The following is a 16,687-nucleotide window of genomic DNA, read 5'->3' as shown; positions in this document are numbered from 1 at the left end:
CTCGATCCTGGGTCTAAATTCAAATCATAAGAGCAATTGTGGGCCCGTTGTCCTGGCCATGCTCCCCTCCAGCCCGTTGTGCTCTTGCACACATTGCTGCTGCAAAACATTGGAAGCTGAAAGGTCCTTAATGTCTCAGCGCCAACTATAAACATCAGTGTGCTATCAACATTCTTCTCATAGTGAATCCCAGCCTAAATCCAAAACACAGAGCTCTTCTAGCAGCTAAAAAGGAAAGAACTAACTCTGTCCCAGTCAAAACCAGGACAATACCTTATATAAATGAGAGGTGATAGCATATTTGTCAAAGAAAAATTTCAAATGTTTGTGGAGGTTTTCACATTGTCTTAAATACGTGTGTTTCTGTTGTGATATGAACCTGCAGGAAGGGGCTATGCAGTAACAAGGCTTTCCTAAGCTGCTGTGATGGTGGAAATCTTAGAGCTGCAACTTCAGTGAAGAAGCTTCTTTGCGAACACTGGGTTTATATGAGAGTCAAACAGCCCAAGCCAAAGGATGAGTTGTGCTGTGCCATAATTGTGAAATTATTGCTGTTAACAAAATGCTAGGTTTTGGTGATTGGGAGAATCTTTCAGACCTTGTGGATGCATAGCTAGGAAGCAGAAACAAATAGCTCAGTGTATTTTTTTATTGCAAGTCAAAATTTATCCTTGGTTACGTTACTGCATTACATTTTGCATAAAGAAGCATGATGTTTGTTAGAATTTAATGGTGATAAAATTTCTCTCCTTATTTCAGTAAAGATTTTTTTTTATTATTTCAGAAAGTGCTAATCAAGAGAGAATTAATCTTACAATGTTTAATATGACAGTTGAGCTTTTAAATAAGTTCAGAATACCAAGCATCAATGAGATTTTTCCTTCACTAACTGAGAGAACTTGTAAGATGCTTTTTTTAAATTAATTTTTTGCAACGGATCTCTTTTTTGCATTTGAGTCAGTCAAACTCAATGCTGCAGAGGTGCTAATAACCAGTTTTGTTTCTGTAAAATTATACAGTGCGTGGATTGGTGAGTAGATGGTGAAGTACAAAGGTCTGGGTCACAATACCTGTTTTCTAATACTAAATTGCCTGTGTCTGATTCAGCTGCAGAAGAGAAGTTGGTGTGTCACGTTCGTATCCTGGAAGTATGAGTCAGATGTTACCTCAGCTTTATACTCCTTTTTTAAACATTCAGTGCACCCATTAAGTTGGTGTGTACCAAAACGTAACCTGAGTCTCTGAAGTGGCATTGTGCTGACCTCTTTAACCAGAAGAGAAGGCAGGTGAATAAGAAGGGCAAGGAATGTGACTGCAGACAAAGTTACTTTATTCCTTACTTACTACTTCATTTGGTAAATAACATAGGGATGGAACAGCTAGTAAAGCAGTAATTATTCAAATTTAAATTACGTTTTGGAAATGCATCAGTCATGAAAAATCACACAAATTGTTAAAGCCATCAAGTTCAGGAACATGATAACTCTGTGAATTTGAAGTGAAGAGGTGATGTGTCTGTGGGATGTATACTTATGTACTGCTTCAATTCTTGTAGCCACCTATGCGAACTCACTGCACAACGTTCTTGGCAGTGTTCTCAATTTGCCTTTTGTTGCACAGAGACAAAAAAGTTGCTTCGGAGCAGTTTTATGAAGTAAACTGTTTATGCTAATAGTACTGTATGTGGTTTTGGAGGCTTAGCATATAAATACTTTATAAAACAAAGCTGGTTTAAGACAAGCCGCCAGGAGGTTTGAGTGTTTTTCAGGAGAGAGATTGCCTGAGGCACAAAGGTGTCAAGCTCATTCCACTGATACTTATGTCATCCTCGTCATTGACTTGCTAATGTAACCTGGTTTATATTGCAGGTAACTGAAGTTTGACAAAGTGCTCTCACAGGATACAGCAGTTCCTACTGATAACAAATTGAAGAGAGCGAGTAGTTCTTAGGGTGTGAGGTCATGGTTTGGAAGGTCCGAGTTCAGTGACTTGGCCAATCGTTTAAAGCTTCTGTGCTCTAAACTACCTGAAAAATGCCAGTAAAGTGGACATCTCCTGAGAGCTGTGCTGGTTAAGCAGAAAAGAATTAGCTGTAGCTTTGCATTACTCATTACCCATCTGCAAATGAACTTTATCCAACTTCATTAAGGTGCAACAACTGGTAGGAGTAAGTGCTGCAGATTATTTACAGCAATTAAATCTAAAATCTGTAATACTGCAACTCAGTATTTATCTTAACGCAGTACAGAATCTGTGGAGGAGGAAATGCTGTTACCATAAAACATGGAGATTCCTGAAGGTTTGCCAAGCCGACATGGTGTGGTGTTGGAGGTAGCTTCGAGTGCAGTGTTTTGCCAGATGCTGCTTTTGAAAGTTGAGGGACAGAACTTGTGATTCTAGTTGTATAATACAAGTGGAGGACATGTCGGTCTTTTGGGAGGAGTATCTTTATGAAATAACATTGTTTATTTACAGGCAATCCTGTGTCATTGTTCTTAACAGCAACACAACACAAACCTAATATGTGGATACAAGTCTTAATCCGGTCATTAAACTTACATTGATTCTAGTTTAGGTACTTGTTACAGTTGTCTGATGCAGATTTTTTTTTTATTTTTAATCGCAGTTGGCGGTGCCATACCATTGCTTTCTAAAGAACCTGCTACAGCCACAAAGAGTCACCGGTTAAACCAAGGAAAAATGCCTCATAACCCTTTGGATTCCAGTGCTCCTTTGGTAAAGAAAGGGAAACAGAGAGAAGTCCCTAAAGCAAAGAGACCAACACCTCTTAAAAAGGTGCTTATATTTTTACTTTAAATGGTGCAATATAGGCTAATGTAACTTCAATATTACTCTGAGTCTGTTAAACCCTCTGGTATGCAGATCTGCATCTCAGCATCCACTTGTCTAAATTGAATTTTAGCTTTCCTTGGTTTAAAAAAGTGGAGAAGGGGCAGAGAAGAGGAGAGTCTTGCTAAGCAGCATATACAAATTCCCCCCAAATATATTTTCTTACTTAAATCACTTGATAGCTGAAGAAGTGCCACTGAAAAAGTGTCCACATGTCATTGGTACAGGGGGACATATAAAGAAATCTTACTTGGTTTGGACAAGAGATGCTTACTTGCAGGACTGGAGAGAATGGTTCAAACAAAGGTAGTATTTGATGTTTCTGTGCTCTTCCAAGCCTGAGCTTCAGCTGATTCTGCAGTAGCCTGCATTAGCTCCACCTGACAATTTCTCTCGTATCTTCCCTCATTTCCCATTCATGTTGCTTCTTGTCATGTATTCTGTACAGCGTATTTTGAGATACCACTCCATTGCTAGGTCACTTTTCGGTCTAAAACAATTTTTACAGAGCTAGCGAAGGTAGTTTAGTGGTCATTCTGTGCTGCTTCATTGAATTAGAGAACTGTACAATATAAACAACGTGTAACATAAAACAAACTCTGAGGGCTGATGCTAATTACTGGGTCTTCTGGCTGTTCTATCTTCATGCCATCAATTTTCCAGAGTAGGTTTAAGAAGACAAAAATGCTGTCTGTGTAATATCTGTGTTCTCGGTATGGTAGGGAGCTTATTTTTGTTCTGTGTTCCTCTTTGACAAATGCACATGGAGAAATTTACTTTTGCAATTACATTCTGTGATGTAATTAATTACAAATTTTGGGTAGATTAACTGAGCTAGTGGTCATATATACCATAACTGCTTCTTAGCAGCTATGACAGCAGGGAAGGAAGACAAGTTTCAGGAAACTGATTATTGCCTTCACCTAGGTAGCATGTTTGGATCCAGGGTATGTCCTACTTTCCTTCCTTCCATGTACCATATGGCTTAGCTATCCATGGTAATTTCTTCTCCTTTCTTCAACCAGCAAATTCATAGACAGCGATCTATTAGACTGACTCGAGATTTTTAACGGGAACACGAGGGAAGTGTAACTGCACATAAATATGTATAGATATAGATATATAGGTATGTTCTTGAATGTTTGGCTGAGTTTGCTACAAATCAACAGTCTGAAGAAGAAAGGTAAAGAGTGAGACTTTTTCAGCTGCTTCTCTGCATTGAAGCAATTTGTCACTTTAACTTCAGTTCTGCCCTTGTAGTTGGTCTCTAGTAATTATTTTCTCCGCTGGTAATCAAGGAAAAATTCCTTTTCTACGTAGATTTAGGGACTATCTTTCCTTCTTTTTATGTGCAAATTGAAAAAAAAAACAAATGTTGTAAACTTTGATAGTGCTGAACTTGTTTATGAATGGTCTACATGTACGCACTTTGTAAGAGGAACTGTTTTTTTAGCTATGTGATGTTGAATTGATTTGCGTTTATATATTTATTTTTTTTTTAGATTATTCTGAAAGAAAGAGAACAACGAAAACAGCAACACCTGTTAGAACAGACAGCAGTACCAAAAGATGAAAATAATACTTGTCAGTCTGCAGAAAATATTACTGAAGAGGAAACGCTTCTACAGGATAGTAAAGCAGGTATCGTTCAAGAGAAGGGCATAATACAGTATGTAGATGGAGATGTAAGAGCGAGCACACTACTCTCAAAAACATGTACCAAATACTGCCAAGTTCAGAATTTTCCAAGATTCAGCTTGGGCTTCTCTAGAGTTTCAAGTGTGCCAAAGCTAATAGTCAATGTAGTTGAGTAATTGGGCTTCTGATGAGTGTTCCACACTTCTATGCCTGTTGGATTTCTTGTGTGTCATAATGAGAGTCCCTGCATCTCTCTGGCAATCTGTTTAAAAAAAGGTAGAATAATAAAATCTAAAAATAAAAAAATGTAGGACCTGTTCCCCTACTACCTCAGACTGTTGTAATAATGAAGTAATGAGTCTTCAAGACATATTTAACAAGTTAGTCCCTTCACAATGCTTTTTGGTCTGTCTGTTCATTGAAGTATCTTTATTTACGATAGCTGTTCCTCTAACGCAAGTTGCTGAAGGGTTTCTGGAGAACACAGGGATCAAGGACTCTACAGAAGGTTCTATGACTTCAAAGCAGCTAACCTCCAATCTTCCAAAAATCCATAGTAGGAATTTTAGAGAGTAAGTATTGATTGTATCGATGTCTGGTTTTCACCATATGACCAATTTTTCAAATGAGATACTTCAGTTGCATTCTGTGCAACACTAATGGGAGTTTAGACTGAAGGTTCTGATATTTTTTTCAGTTTTTCTGTAAGCTGACATACAAACAAAGATATCCAGATAAATAGTCTGTATATTGTAGTAATTCTCACTTCAAAATGCATGTTCCTTGAAGGAGAAAAAGATCAGGAAATCATTTGAGGCTGAGGAATGAAAAGGAGCTGCTCTTAAAGTATAATTACCTTATTTTAAACAAATGGAGTACCAGCTTAATATTTAAGAAAAAGAGCAGTACACCTTACTTAGCTTTAGTGTGTTTTCTGCTGCCAGATCAAATGGGAAAATGTAAAGAATGTGACTAGCCAGACAACATTTTCATGTGGTGACTAGGCATAGAAATAAAGGGAAGATTTATGGGTTATTATGTGCAAACACTTTTAGTTTTGCTTAAATGGATGTGTATACATGGTTCCTTATAAAAGAAGAAATAGTCTTTACTGTAAGTGAAGACATCAGAGATCCAGTCATGGCAGTTTAAAACAGTTACTTTAGGTAAGCAGCGTTTTAACTTTTAGTTTTCCTCCCATAAAGGTGCCACTGGCCTTTTTGCAGTTCACGTTGTAGTAAATGTTAATATTGATACAGCCATTCTTTATCTTCCTGATGCTATGTGTTAGCTCTAATTTAACTTTTAATTGCATTAAAAATTAACTTAATTTGTGTCTATGCAACACTGTTTTATGAAAGCAGTTTGGACTGAATATGTACAGGGCAACTCAGTCTGACCTATTCTAGGATGCAGACCATTCAGCAAAGCTTAAAATATCTTGTGTCTTTGGATTAGGTTTTCAGTGTTTGAGTAGGCTTGTCTTTGAGACTTAGAGAAATGAAATGGAAATACTGAATAAAAACTCCTGTAGCTTAAATAAAATTTTGAGATAATTGTGCCTCTAAGATCCAGGATAGATCTTGTGATCTCTTCTCATAATCTTATGTGAATTTGCCACTTGGCATCTTTCTGTTGACTGTGCGCTTGAGATATCTTTAGTTTTTCTCTTTGAGACCCTTCTTTACTGAACAATTCTTTGTGTAAAAGATGGGAAGTAAATAATTTGGAACCTTGATCTTTCCCAGGAAATACTAGAAGTGCACCTATTTTTATCCTTTTCTTATAAACACCACAAGGCTGTTGTCTGGTAAGTGAAATAGTATGACAGTCAAAAAATATGAACCTGGGGAGGAGAAATTTGATCCAGATCTCCATCTTTGTTATAAGTAGCCTTGTATTTGTAGAAATAAATCAGAATTTTATACTTTCATCATTGCACTTCAATTTATATAGGTCAAAATAAATGCCCTCAGAGCAATGTTTTAATAGAAAAACATATGCTCATATGTGTTTATTGGTATAAAAATTACATACATAGTTTTATCATACGTTTGTGTATGTATTTTTAGTATTGTTTCATAGAGGAGCCAGATACCACAAGTAACAAAACCTGTAAGTTCTCAGACACTCTGAAAAAATCCTAAGTAAATTTTTGTTTTCATGTATATAACAAGTGTGTTTGAAGTGGAAATAGGAAAAAAGACAATGACTTAGAATATAAGGTAAACTGTTTATATTTTACATATTACATATTTGTGTGTTACGTGTTTGTAATTTTAGTGTTTTTAAAATTTGATTATTTCTTCCAGTTATTGCAGCCAGGTACTTAGTAAAGAAGTTGACAGTTGTGTGACAGATCTCTTAAAAGAACTGGTTCGTTTCCAAGATCGCTTGTATCAGAAAGACCCAGTAAAGGCCAAGATAAAACGCAGGCTTGTTATGGGTCTTAGAGAAGTTTTGAAACATCTGAAGCTGAAAAAACTGAAGTGTGTCATCATCTCTCCTAACTGTGAAAAGATTCAGTCAAAGGGTAAATAAGCTTAAAAAAAATTTTTTCTTTAATAAAAAAAATGTGAAAAAGCAGACTCAGTATACTGCAGCAGCACTGTTATTGGAGGAACTTATTTGGGTAACCTTTGAAATCCAGTCATATAAAGACTCCTGCCTTGTTCAGATTGTTTCCTGCTGGGCAGCTGAAGCATGAACTGAGTCAAGACCATCTGGGCTGGGGAAAGTTATCTGAAAGTGGGATCTGTGAAGTTACTGATTTGCAGTGCAGCCGCACAAAAGATTGCACTGGCACAGCTGAGAAGAGACGAAGGTTGCAGAAGCCAGGTGTGCCACCACAAGAAGTCCTTCTGTATCAGTCTCTTTTAGGCGACAGACTGACAATAAGTTGTCAGTGATAGGTTGTTTAAAAATTGTTGTAATTACTGTCATTACTTTCTGTCAACTCCTAAATAATTTCTTAGCAGCTGGGTCTTTCTTTTTTTAATACTAGATCAGACTATACTACACATATAACAAAATATGGAACAGTAGCAATGTAAGGATACTGCTAATTCAGAATTAGGAAAAAAATGTCCAGTTCTCCCTTAAAAACGGAGATATAACGCTATTATTGAGATCCATGTATTTTCTCCTGTGAACTCCTGTAATTTCAAAACACAGCCATCACCTTGGGGTATTCTTTGTCTTATTTAACAGTACTGACCTTTAGTTACAATCCGCTTGAATAGTGTCATTCTGTGCTGATTCTCTTGTCTGCTCCAGGTGGGCTGGATGAAACTCTGCACAACATTATCGACTGCGCCTGTGAGCAGAACATCCCCTTTGTGTTTGCCCTGAATCGCAAGGCCCTGGGCCGCTGCCTGAACAAGGCAGTGCCTGTGAGCGTGGTGGGGATTTTCAGCTATGATGGGGCTCAGGTAAGATGGAACACGTGGGTTCGTGCTTTTGGTTTAGCTTTACTTTTCACCTGCAAGGGGACAAAAAAAATACTGTGGCTTTAAGGTTTTGTTTGTTTTGCTTTTGCACACTTACACTCTTTATCACTCTTTATTGTCAGTGGCTTATATGGCAAATTGGTTTTAGAAGTACAGCCACTCTGCACTGTTCAAAAAAGTAGTTAAGCCATCTCTTCCTGACGTCTTCTCCATCTAGATCTCTTTCGAAAATTTTTTTTTCAAGAGAATTCATGTTTTTTTAAATGCTTATAAAGGGTTTGTTTTTTCTGTCTGTGTAGGTACTTAGCTGCTAAACTTTTATATATGAACATACATGTTCTGAATAAGGAATATTCATTACAGATTTTCATGGAGATGTTAAAATTTCCTGTGTGATTTAAGCTGTACTAATATTTTATATTTCCATAGGACCATTTTCATAGAATGGTACAACTGACAACAGAGGCCAGAAAGGCCTACAAAGATATGATAGCAGCTTTAGAGGAAGAAGCTCAAGGAGGACTAAGAGAAACCAAACCCAGCATCCTAACCACTGCATATGAAAAAAATGGCGTATCAGAAACTGGTAAAACATCTTCCAAGGACTCAGATGAGGATGTACCAAATTATAGTGAGTATTCACTGGCTTAGTTTTGGTTCAGTTTTCATTCAAAGTGCTCTTCAGTTCTACCGTTTTCACTGAAATAATGACACCTGACAATTTAGTGGTTAGTAAAGGGGGAAATTCTGCTTTTCTGTTATTTCCCCCCGCCCTCCTAATTTTATAAACCTGCAGTCAGCTCTTGCTGAGAAAGTCTTAGAGAAAATTCCTCTCTGAAATCCACTGATGACAGGTGGTACTCATTGCTTTATCCAAGAAGGTTTAACAGAGCTCCTTATTATTTCTATTTGTTAAATATCCTCTAAGTTAGAATTGCATACTCTTTAACTATGGTGGACTTAAGTTTTGTATTGAAGCCTGTTTGAGGTGGATCTTCCTGTCCTAAGGTGTTCGTTTTGTAAAGGCCTTCCACTTTTCTAGAAACACATTCCTCCAGCTCTGCTCATACAGTGACCAGACAACAAGTTATCACAGATACTAGGCAACTTAAAACTTCTTCGAAAGTTTTGAAAACTTCTGAGTTTTTTTTACAGTTGGACCCACCTTCAGAGTTAGCCTTACTTGAGCAGGGGGCTGGACACAAGGACCTCAATGGATCCCGCCACTCCTAAAGTATTCTTTCATGTGTCGTTTGATGCTGCGTGGTGTACGTGCCAATGTGCCAACTCGTCTCAGCACTTACTTTGAGGAGGAAGTAGAGAATCAGTGTGATTTTTCATTTTAAGTTTTCCCTCAAGTATTATACAGTAACTTATTTGTTGTTTGTTTGTTGTTTTTTTTTTTTTTATTCTAATATTCCCTAGTTAAAATCTGGAAGAGAAAACTTGAAGAAGAGTATAACCCTTACGCATTGGAACTGGAAAAGAGTGCAACTGCTGACACGGTGATAGTGGATTTGGAAGAACATCAGTAAATCCAGATCTAAGTTTATTGGGGGTTTAATTATTTATTTCTTTGGACCCCTAGGAGGATGGTATCAAAATGAAATAGTTTAAAAATATCTGAGGGTCAGGTAAGAAAGCTTTTCTGAATCCCTTTAAGCAAAATACACACTGGAGCACATGAAGCATTGGCTAATGCTTCTATGTATTTGGCTAGTTGCTATAGCAGATGACAACAGCAAATTGCCTTAGCCCTGAACCACTTGAATTGGCTTGGCATACTTTAATAGTTTTATTGACTAGCATTGATTTGTTAGTGATACAACATACCAAAAGAAGTTGCTAGAAGGATAACTTTGTTTCAAAAGAGATTCCATGAGCCGGAAGGTTGGGGCTTGCAGGGAGTTGCTGTTTAATTTTAACTGTTGTTTGAAGAACTTAATCTGTTTTTCAGTTGTGTGGTTTTGTGTTTTTTTTTCTTCTAAATGAACCCGCTTAGGTGGGCAGGCTGGCATCGATGTCACTCCAGTCAGCTTGATTGAAACTAATTAAGGAAGGCCATGATGACAAAGTTCCCAATTAGTTGGCTCTTCTGTGTGGTATTTTGTTCTTCTGGGATCATACAGCAGGAGATAGCATGGACTGCAAAGGTCTGAAACCCCTGAAGTGAAATTGCTCTGTTTAGAAATTGTGTAAAGTTGATTAAATGTACCATGATAATGTTTCTGATGCTACAGAGACTAGTTCATGATAGGTCCTGCTTTGAAGTTAGAGGATATTGAAGGACAGCAAACGTGCAAGCCTGCTAGCCTATCTGTACCTTCTCTATGCCGACAGACTCCTTATTTTGTCAGTTTGGGGTTGTGTCAGTGTATATATGTAAGAGTTTTTGATCAGTCTCAGTTTGTATCTGAGGTAGGGAAAATTTTTATCTTATATAATAAATTTTTTATCTTAGAGGAAATAAAATGTGTATCTTTAGAGAAAATAAAATTTAAGAAACAAAATGTGCCCATAGTGGTGGTGGAGCACCTTGGTGGGAATGTCCTGTAATAAATACCATTGTTTACAAGTTGCAGACATAAGAAGATAAACCTAAAGAAAGTAATCAGAGGATGGACATGTAGCTTCTGTCAGCTGTTCTGAAAGGTGATATAGATGCCATGTGCTATTGCTAGCATCTCTTAAGCATGTCTAAGTGCTTCACCACATTGAACATTTGAGGTGCAATACTTTGGAAAGTAGCTGCCTTGTGAAATTAGAAGTGATATAAAAACTTTAAATTATTTTGAAATCCAAACAATTTTGGAGAATGTAAATTGCGTAAAATGTTACAATATATGGATAATATAAAGTATAGTTGTGATTTAAGTGCCCACCAGAAGAGTTTAATTACTTAATGATACTTGAAATGTCAGTTTTGAGGAAGAATATTGGTCAGGGAAGTCAGCCCAGCCTTAAGTTGAAGTGCACAGTTGGTCACTAGTTATGATGATGATCTTTTTGTACTACTTTCTTCTGATCTTAAATGGAAATTGAGGGTGAAAGATCCCAGTGATGAAAAATGGTTTGGGCCAGCAGATATCCTTGATCCAGAGGTAAGCTGTGGTTTATTCATACTTGTGCCACTTTGATACATAGCTTGAACTCTGAAACTGCTCAGCCTAGTTGCTGCATGGAATGGGGACCAGTTGGTGAAGATCACATTAACAGCTTTTTTTTTGGCCATATTTTCTGTTTTATCTTACTGCAGAAGAGCATGAAAAGGTACTTTGGAAACATTACAGATTGTTCAAACTCTTAGGCAGTTATTTCTTGTTCTTAGCATGTACAAAAAAAAAAATACACTATAAAAGGGGTCACAGCTGTGTACATTAATTTTGGTTTAGGCTGGCAGGCAACTAACACAGCCTCTGGCTCACCCTCCCCCACCCCCACAGGATGGGGAAGAGAATTAAAGGGGAAAAGGGAAGGAAACTGTGGGTTGGGATAAGAATTCTTTAATAATAATATATTAATATTTATGTGTATAATGATAATAATATATACAAACAAGTGATGCACCCAGTAACAATGCCTGTCCCATCCCAGCAAACGATCCTAAAACAGGTAAGTCCCAACACCATGATCCGAGACGAGCAAGAGGCCCAAAAAGAGAACAAGAGAGAGACAGCATTCCAAGAGAGCCCTCAGAAAAGGAAAAGCCCTTCTTTCTGGTCAACCCTCATCTATATACTGGGCAGGGTGGGGGACAATATGGAATACTTCATTGGCCAGTTTGGCCTTCTGTCCTGTGTCTAAGTTCAAATGATAAGGGGAGTTGTGGACCCCTTATCCTGGCTGTGTTCCCTGCCAGCCTGTTGTGCTCCTGCACACTGGCAAAAACACAGGAAGCTGAAAGGTCCTTGCTGTCTCAGTACCAACTCTAAACATCAGTGCACTATAGCCATTCTTGTCATGACAAATCCCATACTAAAACCAAAACACCGAGCTCTTATAGCAGCTAAGAAAAAACTAACTGTCCCAGTCAAAACCACAACAAAACAAAATATAGATGTTTTTTCAAAGTTGAGCTAAGCAAAAAATCCGGCAATCCTTTTTGCACTACTTTGCTGCAGAGACAAGGCTGAGCTAGGCCCATCTGAAACTCTGACCTCATTTTTACAAAGGCTGACCTTCCCACTCAGCATCACGGATCTGAAGTCTGCTCCAAATCTACTGAACAAATAGAGGAGGGGCAATTCAAGAAAAGTCTTTTTATAGTTGTCCCTCAGCCATGAAAGATGTCGTAGGAGAAACACACTGAGGAAAATAGTCCCTCCAAACATTGGTGTCAGAATTCTGCATCAGCTTTAATTTTTGATTGGCAATGTGAAAAATAGGGAAAACGGTTTGCATATGAAAATTTTTGCCCTGCATGTGTTGACTACAAGGTGAGCTGGTATTGGGAAAAAAAAAAAAAAAGGATCATTCAGAGTGAGGAGAATGCGTTCTTCAGTGTAGGAAACAATCGTCTAATTTAAATCTTACAAGTTAGGGGATAATTTGAGGATAAGTATGAAGTTTTCTGCTATTGTTAGGATCAGCTGTCCCCATGGACTGAAACTATAGTGATTCTTAGGTGGTGTCTTGCTTCCAGATTGTTGAAAAACATTGAGAAGGTAAGACAGAAAAATTTAATTATGCTTCAGGCTTTTGTTTATTAGATGCAGAAGGACAAAACTCTGAACAGCAACGCAGTAAAACAATTTCACTGTGGAGTAAGTAGGTCTTCAAGTTTTCAATCTGCATTTGTTCACTAGGAGTATGTGAACTTGATGCAGTTGTAGTCTTAGAATTCATTCAACATAGAATCTTTTAAAGCTACCACAGTTATCTCAAATATAGAAGAATAATTTGCAAAAACTAAAGAGTCTGCTTTAACTTGGGTGCTTTGTAATCTATCTGTGTTTTGAGCGTTAGTCAGGAGTTCTTTGTTTGGTACAGAAACTTTATTACCAAAGGAAATGTGTTTGAACAAATAAACTTGCTGACACCAGAAAGGAACGCACTTCAAACTGGGAACAGACTGTAAGGGTAAACACGTTAAAAGAAAACAAATGGGCCAGTTAAGTGCCTTTAAATAAATGTGATCCACATGTTATTATTAATCTCTAAATCATATGCCAAGATCCTCAAGACCAAAATCAACTGAATTGCTTAATGAACTCAAAACAGAAGCAACACATCATGTATTACATTGTTTGAGCAGCACAAGTCGTACTGAGACCACTTTTGTTCTTCATTAAGCTGAAATAACTGGCATCAGAAAACCTGAGATAGTTCCAGCATGGCGTGGGTGGGCTCTCTTGTGGCGTGTAACTTATTCTTTGGTGCAGTAAGGGCATCCTCTTCCACCTCCAGCTTCAGCTGATTCTTCTGAATATCATTTTTAATGCCAGCACTAGCACTAATAATTACCTCTTTAAATGCTGTAATATTAAGAGGGCTGGATATTCTAACTTGCATACGTTTTTCCTTCTAGCCTGTTGTTCATTATTTGTCCGTTAGAGGCTGTTTTTCTTGTTGCAGCTCTCCTGAAGAAGAAAAAGTTCAGAATGATGTGTTAACATTGCTTTAAAAATTAAAATGGGGTTTAAAGTTTGCCTGTACTAACTGTTCCACGTGCAACAAGCACATGTCATATCCAGAAGTTAATCAAAAGTACTTTTTATTCCAACTTGGAGAAAAACAGTAAAAGCTAAGCATGGAGTTGTTTGTTGTTTTTTTTTTTTAAGGAAGGCCAGCTTTGATGAACAGTACCATTTATGAAGTCCAGTAGTCTCTGCAATCCAATTAGTCTATAGATGCGATGAAATTAATCTACTATGTTCAGTATACACAGACTTTGGGCAGGACGAGATCTACTGACTGATTAGCACTTCGTTAGTGGACTGAAGGAGCAAGCTGACATAACCGTAATATGTGTCATAGATGAAGCAGATTTTACGGCTGAGAGGGTCGAGAATGATGACGTTTACAGAAACACTAATCACAAATGTTATATAAATACATTTGGTTGCAGAAGCATCATAGGCTATTTGTAAACTGAGGACTGTGGTGCATCATGTAGAAAGCACTGTAGGAGATATCTTTCCCAAAAATTCTTACCCATGTTTTCCTCCAGCTTTGCATCATCTTGTCATGTTCACTGATGGCACTTCTCCAGATATCAAACTCTTTGGTCCATCCATCCTGACCAGTGCTATCTGAGAATTGTACATGGGATGATTACATATCTAAAGTAAGATGGCATCTATTCAGTTGCAATACTTCCTGTGGAGGATTGGGCTAGAAGGAACAAAAGCCACCATCTTGTCCTTCAGCTTGCTCTGCCTCCTCTCATGTTATTTGGAAATAAGTTCTATGCGAACCGTCAGGTCTCTTGCCCTCTGCAGCAAACTACAGCCTCCAGAGTAAACAGGTTCAGTGCCTTTATCTGTCTGTGATTCGAGGTCTAGAAAACACAACCTGCAAGTTAGAGTTTAAACCCATCTAAGAAGCACAGGAATGCTCCAGTTAGATCGTACCAAGCCTGGGGAGAAGAATGACATGATACAGGTGACTATGTCCAGTTTGTAATTTCCCCATTTTTCAATAATGTTACATAGTTATTCTTTATTCCATTGAGAAATTAAGAAGGGCTATTTTGCTGGGTCTTGATAAAATTCTAGTTGTAATTCTGTCTGCCAGATTTTCTTGCAGAGTGCAACGCTGTGGTAGTGACATACACAGATGCAGTATTTTCTGGTTTTCCTTCAGGACACTAGCAACAGCATGTAATGCTTTTAGAACACAGCGAAAGCCTCCCTCTGTTTTACATTTACAGTAGTTTTGTTGAGATGGTCTTCATTCTGTTTCCAAGCCTGACTTCAAAGTAAGTGGAATGATGGCAAGACAACTTGTGTAACTCGTACTGCCTTTCTCTGTCACTGAAAAAAAGAAGAATTGAGCTCTTCTTGACAAATTAATGTTTGTTATTAACCGGCTAATTAAAAATAATTCACTTTTTTCTTCACTCTGCCAAGAAAATTCATACTATGTCATTTTCATTGCTCCTGCTGTCTTTTTAAAGACCATTCAGATGTTCTCCAGGCCTGGATGAGTTCTCAAAATCTAGTTGCAAATGATGCTCAAGTTCCATTGGTCAGTTCTGTGTACCCAAAGATCTTGCACAGCTGCTGAATTCAGCTAACTGACCTCCTGCCCAGTTAGTGTCCAAATCAAGAGGTAGAAACTGACCTCACCCCACTACATGTCATTTACAAATAATCTGATTTTTAAAATCCTGCGTGGAGGGGTTTATCTTCACCATCTGACTTGCTTGGCATTAAAGAATTTTTCTACATTACCCTGTAGAGTTCTGGCAGCATACCTATTTTTATCTCGCTAGTACTCATCTGACTTCCAATTTGTGTGCATTGGTTAGCAGTTTTGGTTTCGTTTCTAAATCATTACTGCTAATTTGCAGGTTAGTCCTTTGTGGGAGGGGGTAGAAGGTGGCGTTTTTATGACTCTCAAACCTTTTCATAAACAACTGAAGTGGATACTAGTACACTAAACAAGAGTTACCATCTTCAGATATGCACGTTTTATAGGTGAAAATTACAGAGCTTTCCTCCTATCAGGGTCAGGCTGAACATGGCATACATTCCAAACCAGCCTACCTTTATCTTCCACTGTGATGTGCACTTCTGATGTTCTGTTCCCAACTTTTGAGATGAATGAACATTTATATTCTGTATTTTCTGATATTGAGTCTTTCACCCAACTCAGAACATGCACTCTGCCATCACACAGCATATGAGATTGCTCAGTGATGCATGCCTTCATCTTCTGTCCGTTCTTCTTCCAGACAAAATAGGAGTCATCTGGACCTGTAAAAACATCAGTCAGCTTATTTTGTAAGAAAATACAAGATGAGTCTTTGAACAGAAAACAAAAGCCCAGGACCTCAAGATTAGGTTCAAAAGCATAAATGGTTTTAACGTTGATTACTGATTTTTAACGTAAGATTGTAATGTTTCTTAGGTTCACTCAGCTGAAATTCAGGGTACCAAAAACCTGGGATAGAAAGGAGCTAGCACTAGTAATTTAGGTTCAGGCCAAAGCTGTAAATGAGCTCATATGTATCAAGGAATTCTGTCTGGCTTCTCACAAGGGGGAACTTACCCCACAAACATGATAAGAGCAGATGATGAACATCAGCACCATTTGCCTATACAATTTCATGTATATCTAGGCCATGTTACCTACTGCTGATCAAGCTAGCTTCTGGTACAAAGATGAAACCATCTGAGACATGCCTTGCAAAATCTGAAATAAAGGCCAAGAGGGGGAAAAAGTTCCAGAACTCAGTGTGTCAAAGATGCTGGAAGTAGCAATGAAGCAGCAGAACTGGAAAAAGCACAGAACCATTAGTCACACCAAGCAGTTGGGCAAGACAGAACTTGGAAGAAGCCTGGAACAACAACAAAGAGCAATCTAATCTTTTAGCCTTGTTGCTGTTATTCATCTTAACCTGTGAGGACAGAACTTGAATAAATTAGAGATTGACAGTAGCCCAGAGGACAGAACAGCTGTTCCTGGAAAATTAGCAAGGTTGGCTGAAGTGTATTTGGCAGTATCAGACCCTTTTCATTTAAAAGACAGGCAGCTGGGCCAAGCTGAGAACTTTGCAGTAATTCTAATGTTTATTTCTCCCTCGG

At 38.0% G+C, this 16,687-nt stretch overlaps 1 protein-coding gene across 3 annotated transcripts in view; it reads left to right on the top strand.

Moving 5' to 3' along the window:
• Positions 1-11,321, top strand: part of SECISBP2 (SECIS binding protein 2) — a 31,004-nt gene extending 19,683 nt beyond the window's left edge. For all 3 annotated transcript variants that reach the window (XM_086628960.1, XM_086628959.1, XM_086628958.1), the window contains exons 12-18: positions 2,627-2,796; positions 4,353-4,491; positions 4,931-5,060; positions 6,801-7,021; positions 7,765-7,919; positions 8,367-8,568; positions 9,363-11,321. In XM_086628960.1, coding sequence (XP_086485086.1) covers positions 2,627-2,796; positions 4,353-4,491; positions 4,931-5,060; positions 6,801-7,021; positions 7,765-7,919; positions 8,367-8,568; positions 9,363-9,472 — 1,127 coding nt within the window. In that variant the 3' untranslated portion in view covers positions 9,473-11,321. The remainder of the gene's footprint in view (positions 1-2,626; positions 2,797-4,352; positions 4,492-4,930; positions 5,061-6,800; positions 7,022-7,764; positions 7,920-8,366; positions 8,569-9,362) is intronic.
• The last annotated feature ends 5,366 nt before the right edge of the window (positions 11,322-16,687 follow it).

Source organism: Tauraco erythrolophus, chromosome Z (assembly GCF_009769465.1).
Source record: "Tauraco erythrolophus isolate bTauEry1 chromosome Z, bTauEry1.pri, whole genome shotgun sequence".
Lineage (NCBI taxonomy): Eukaryota > Metazoa > Chordata > Aves > Musophagiformes > Musophagidae > Tauraco > Tauraco erythrolophus.
The sequence above is the reverse complement of the archived record's forward strand: the minus strand, read 5'-3'. Positions and strand labels throughout refer to the sequence as shown.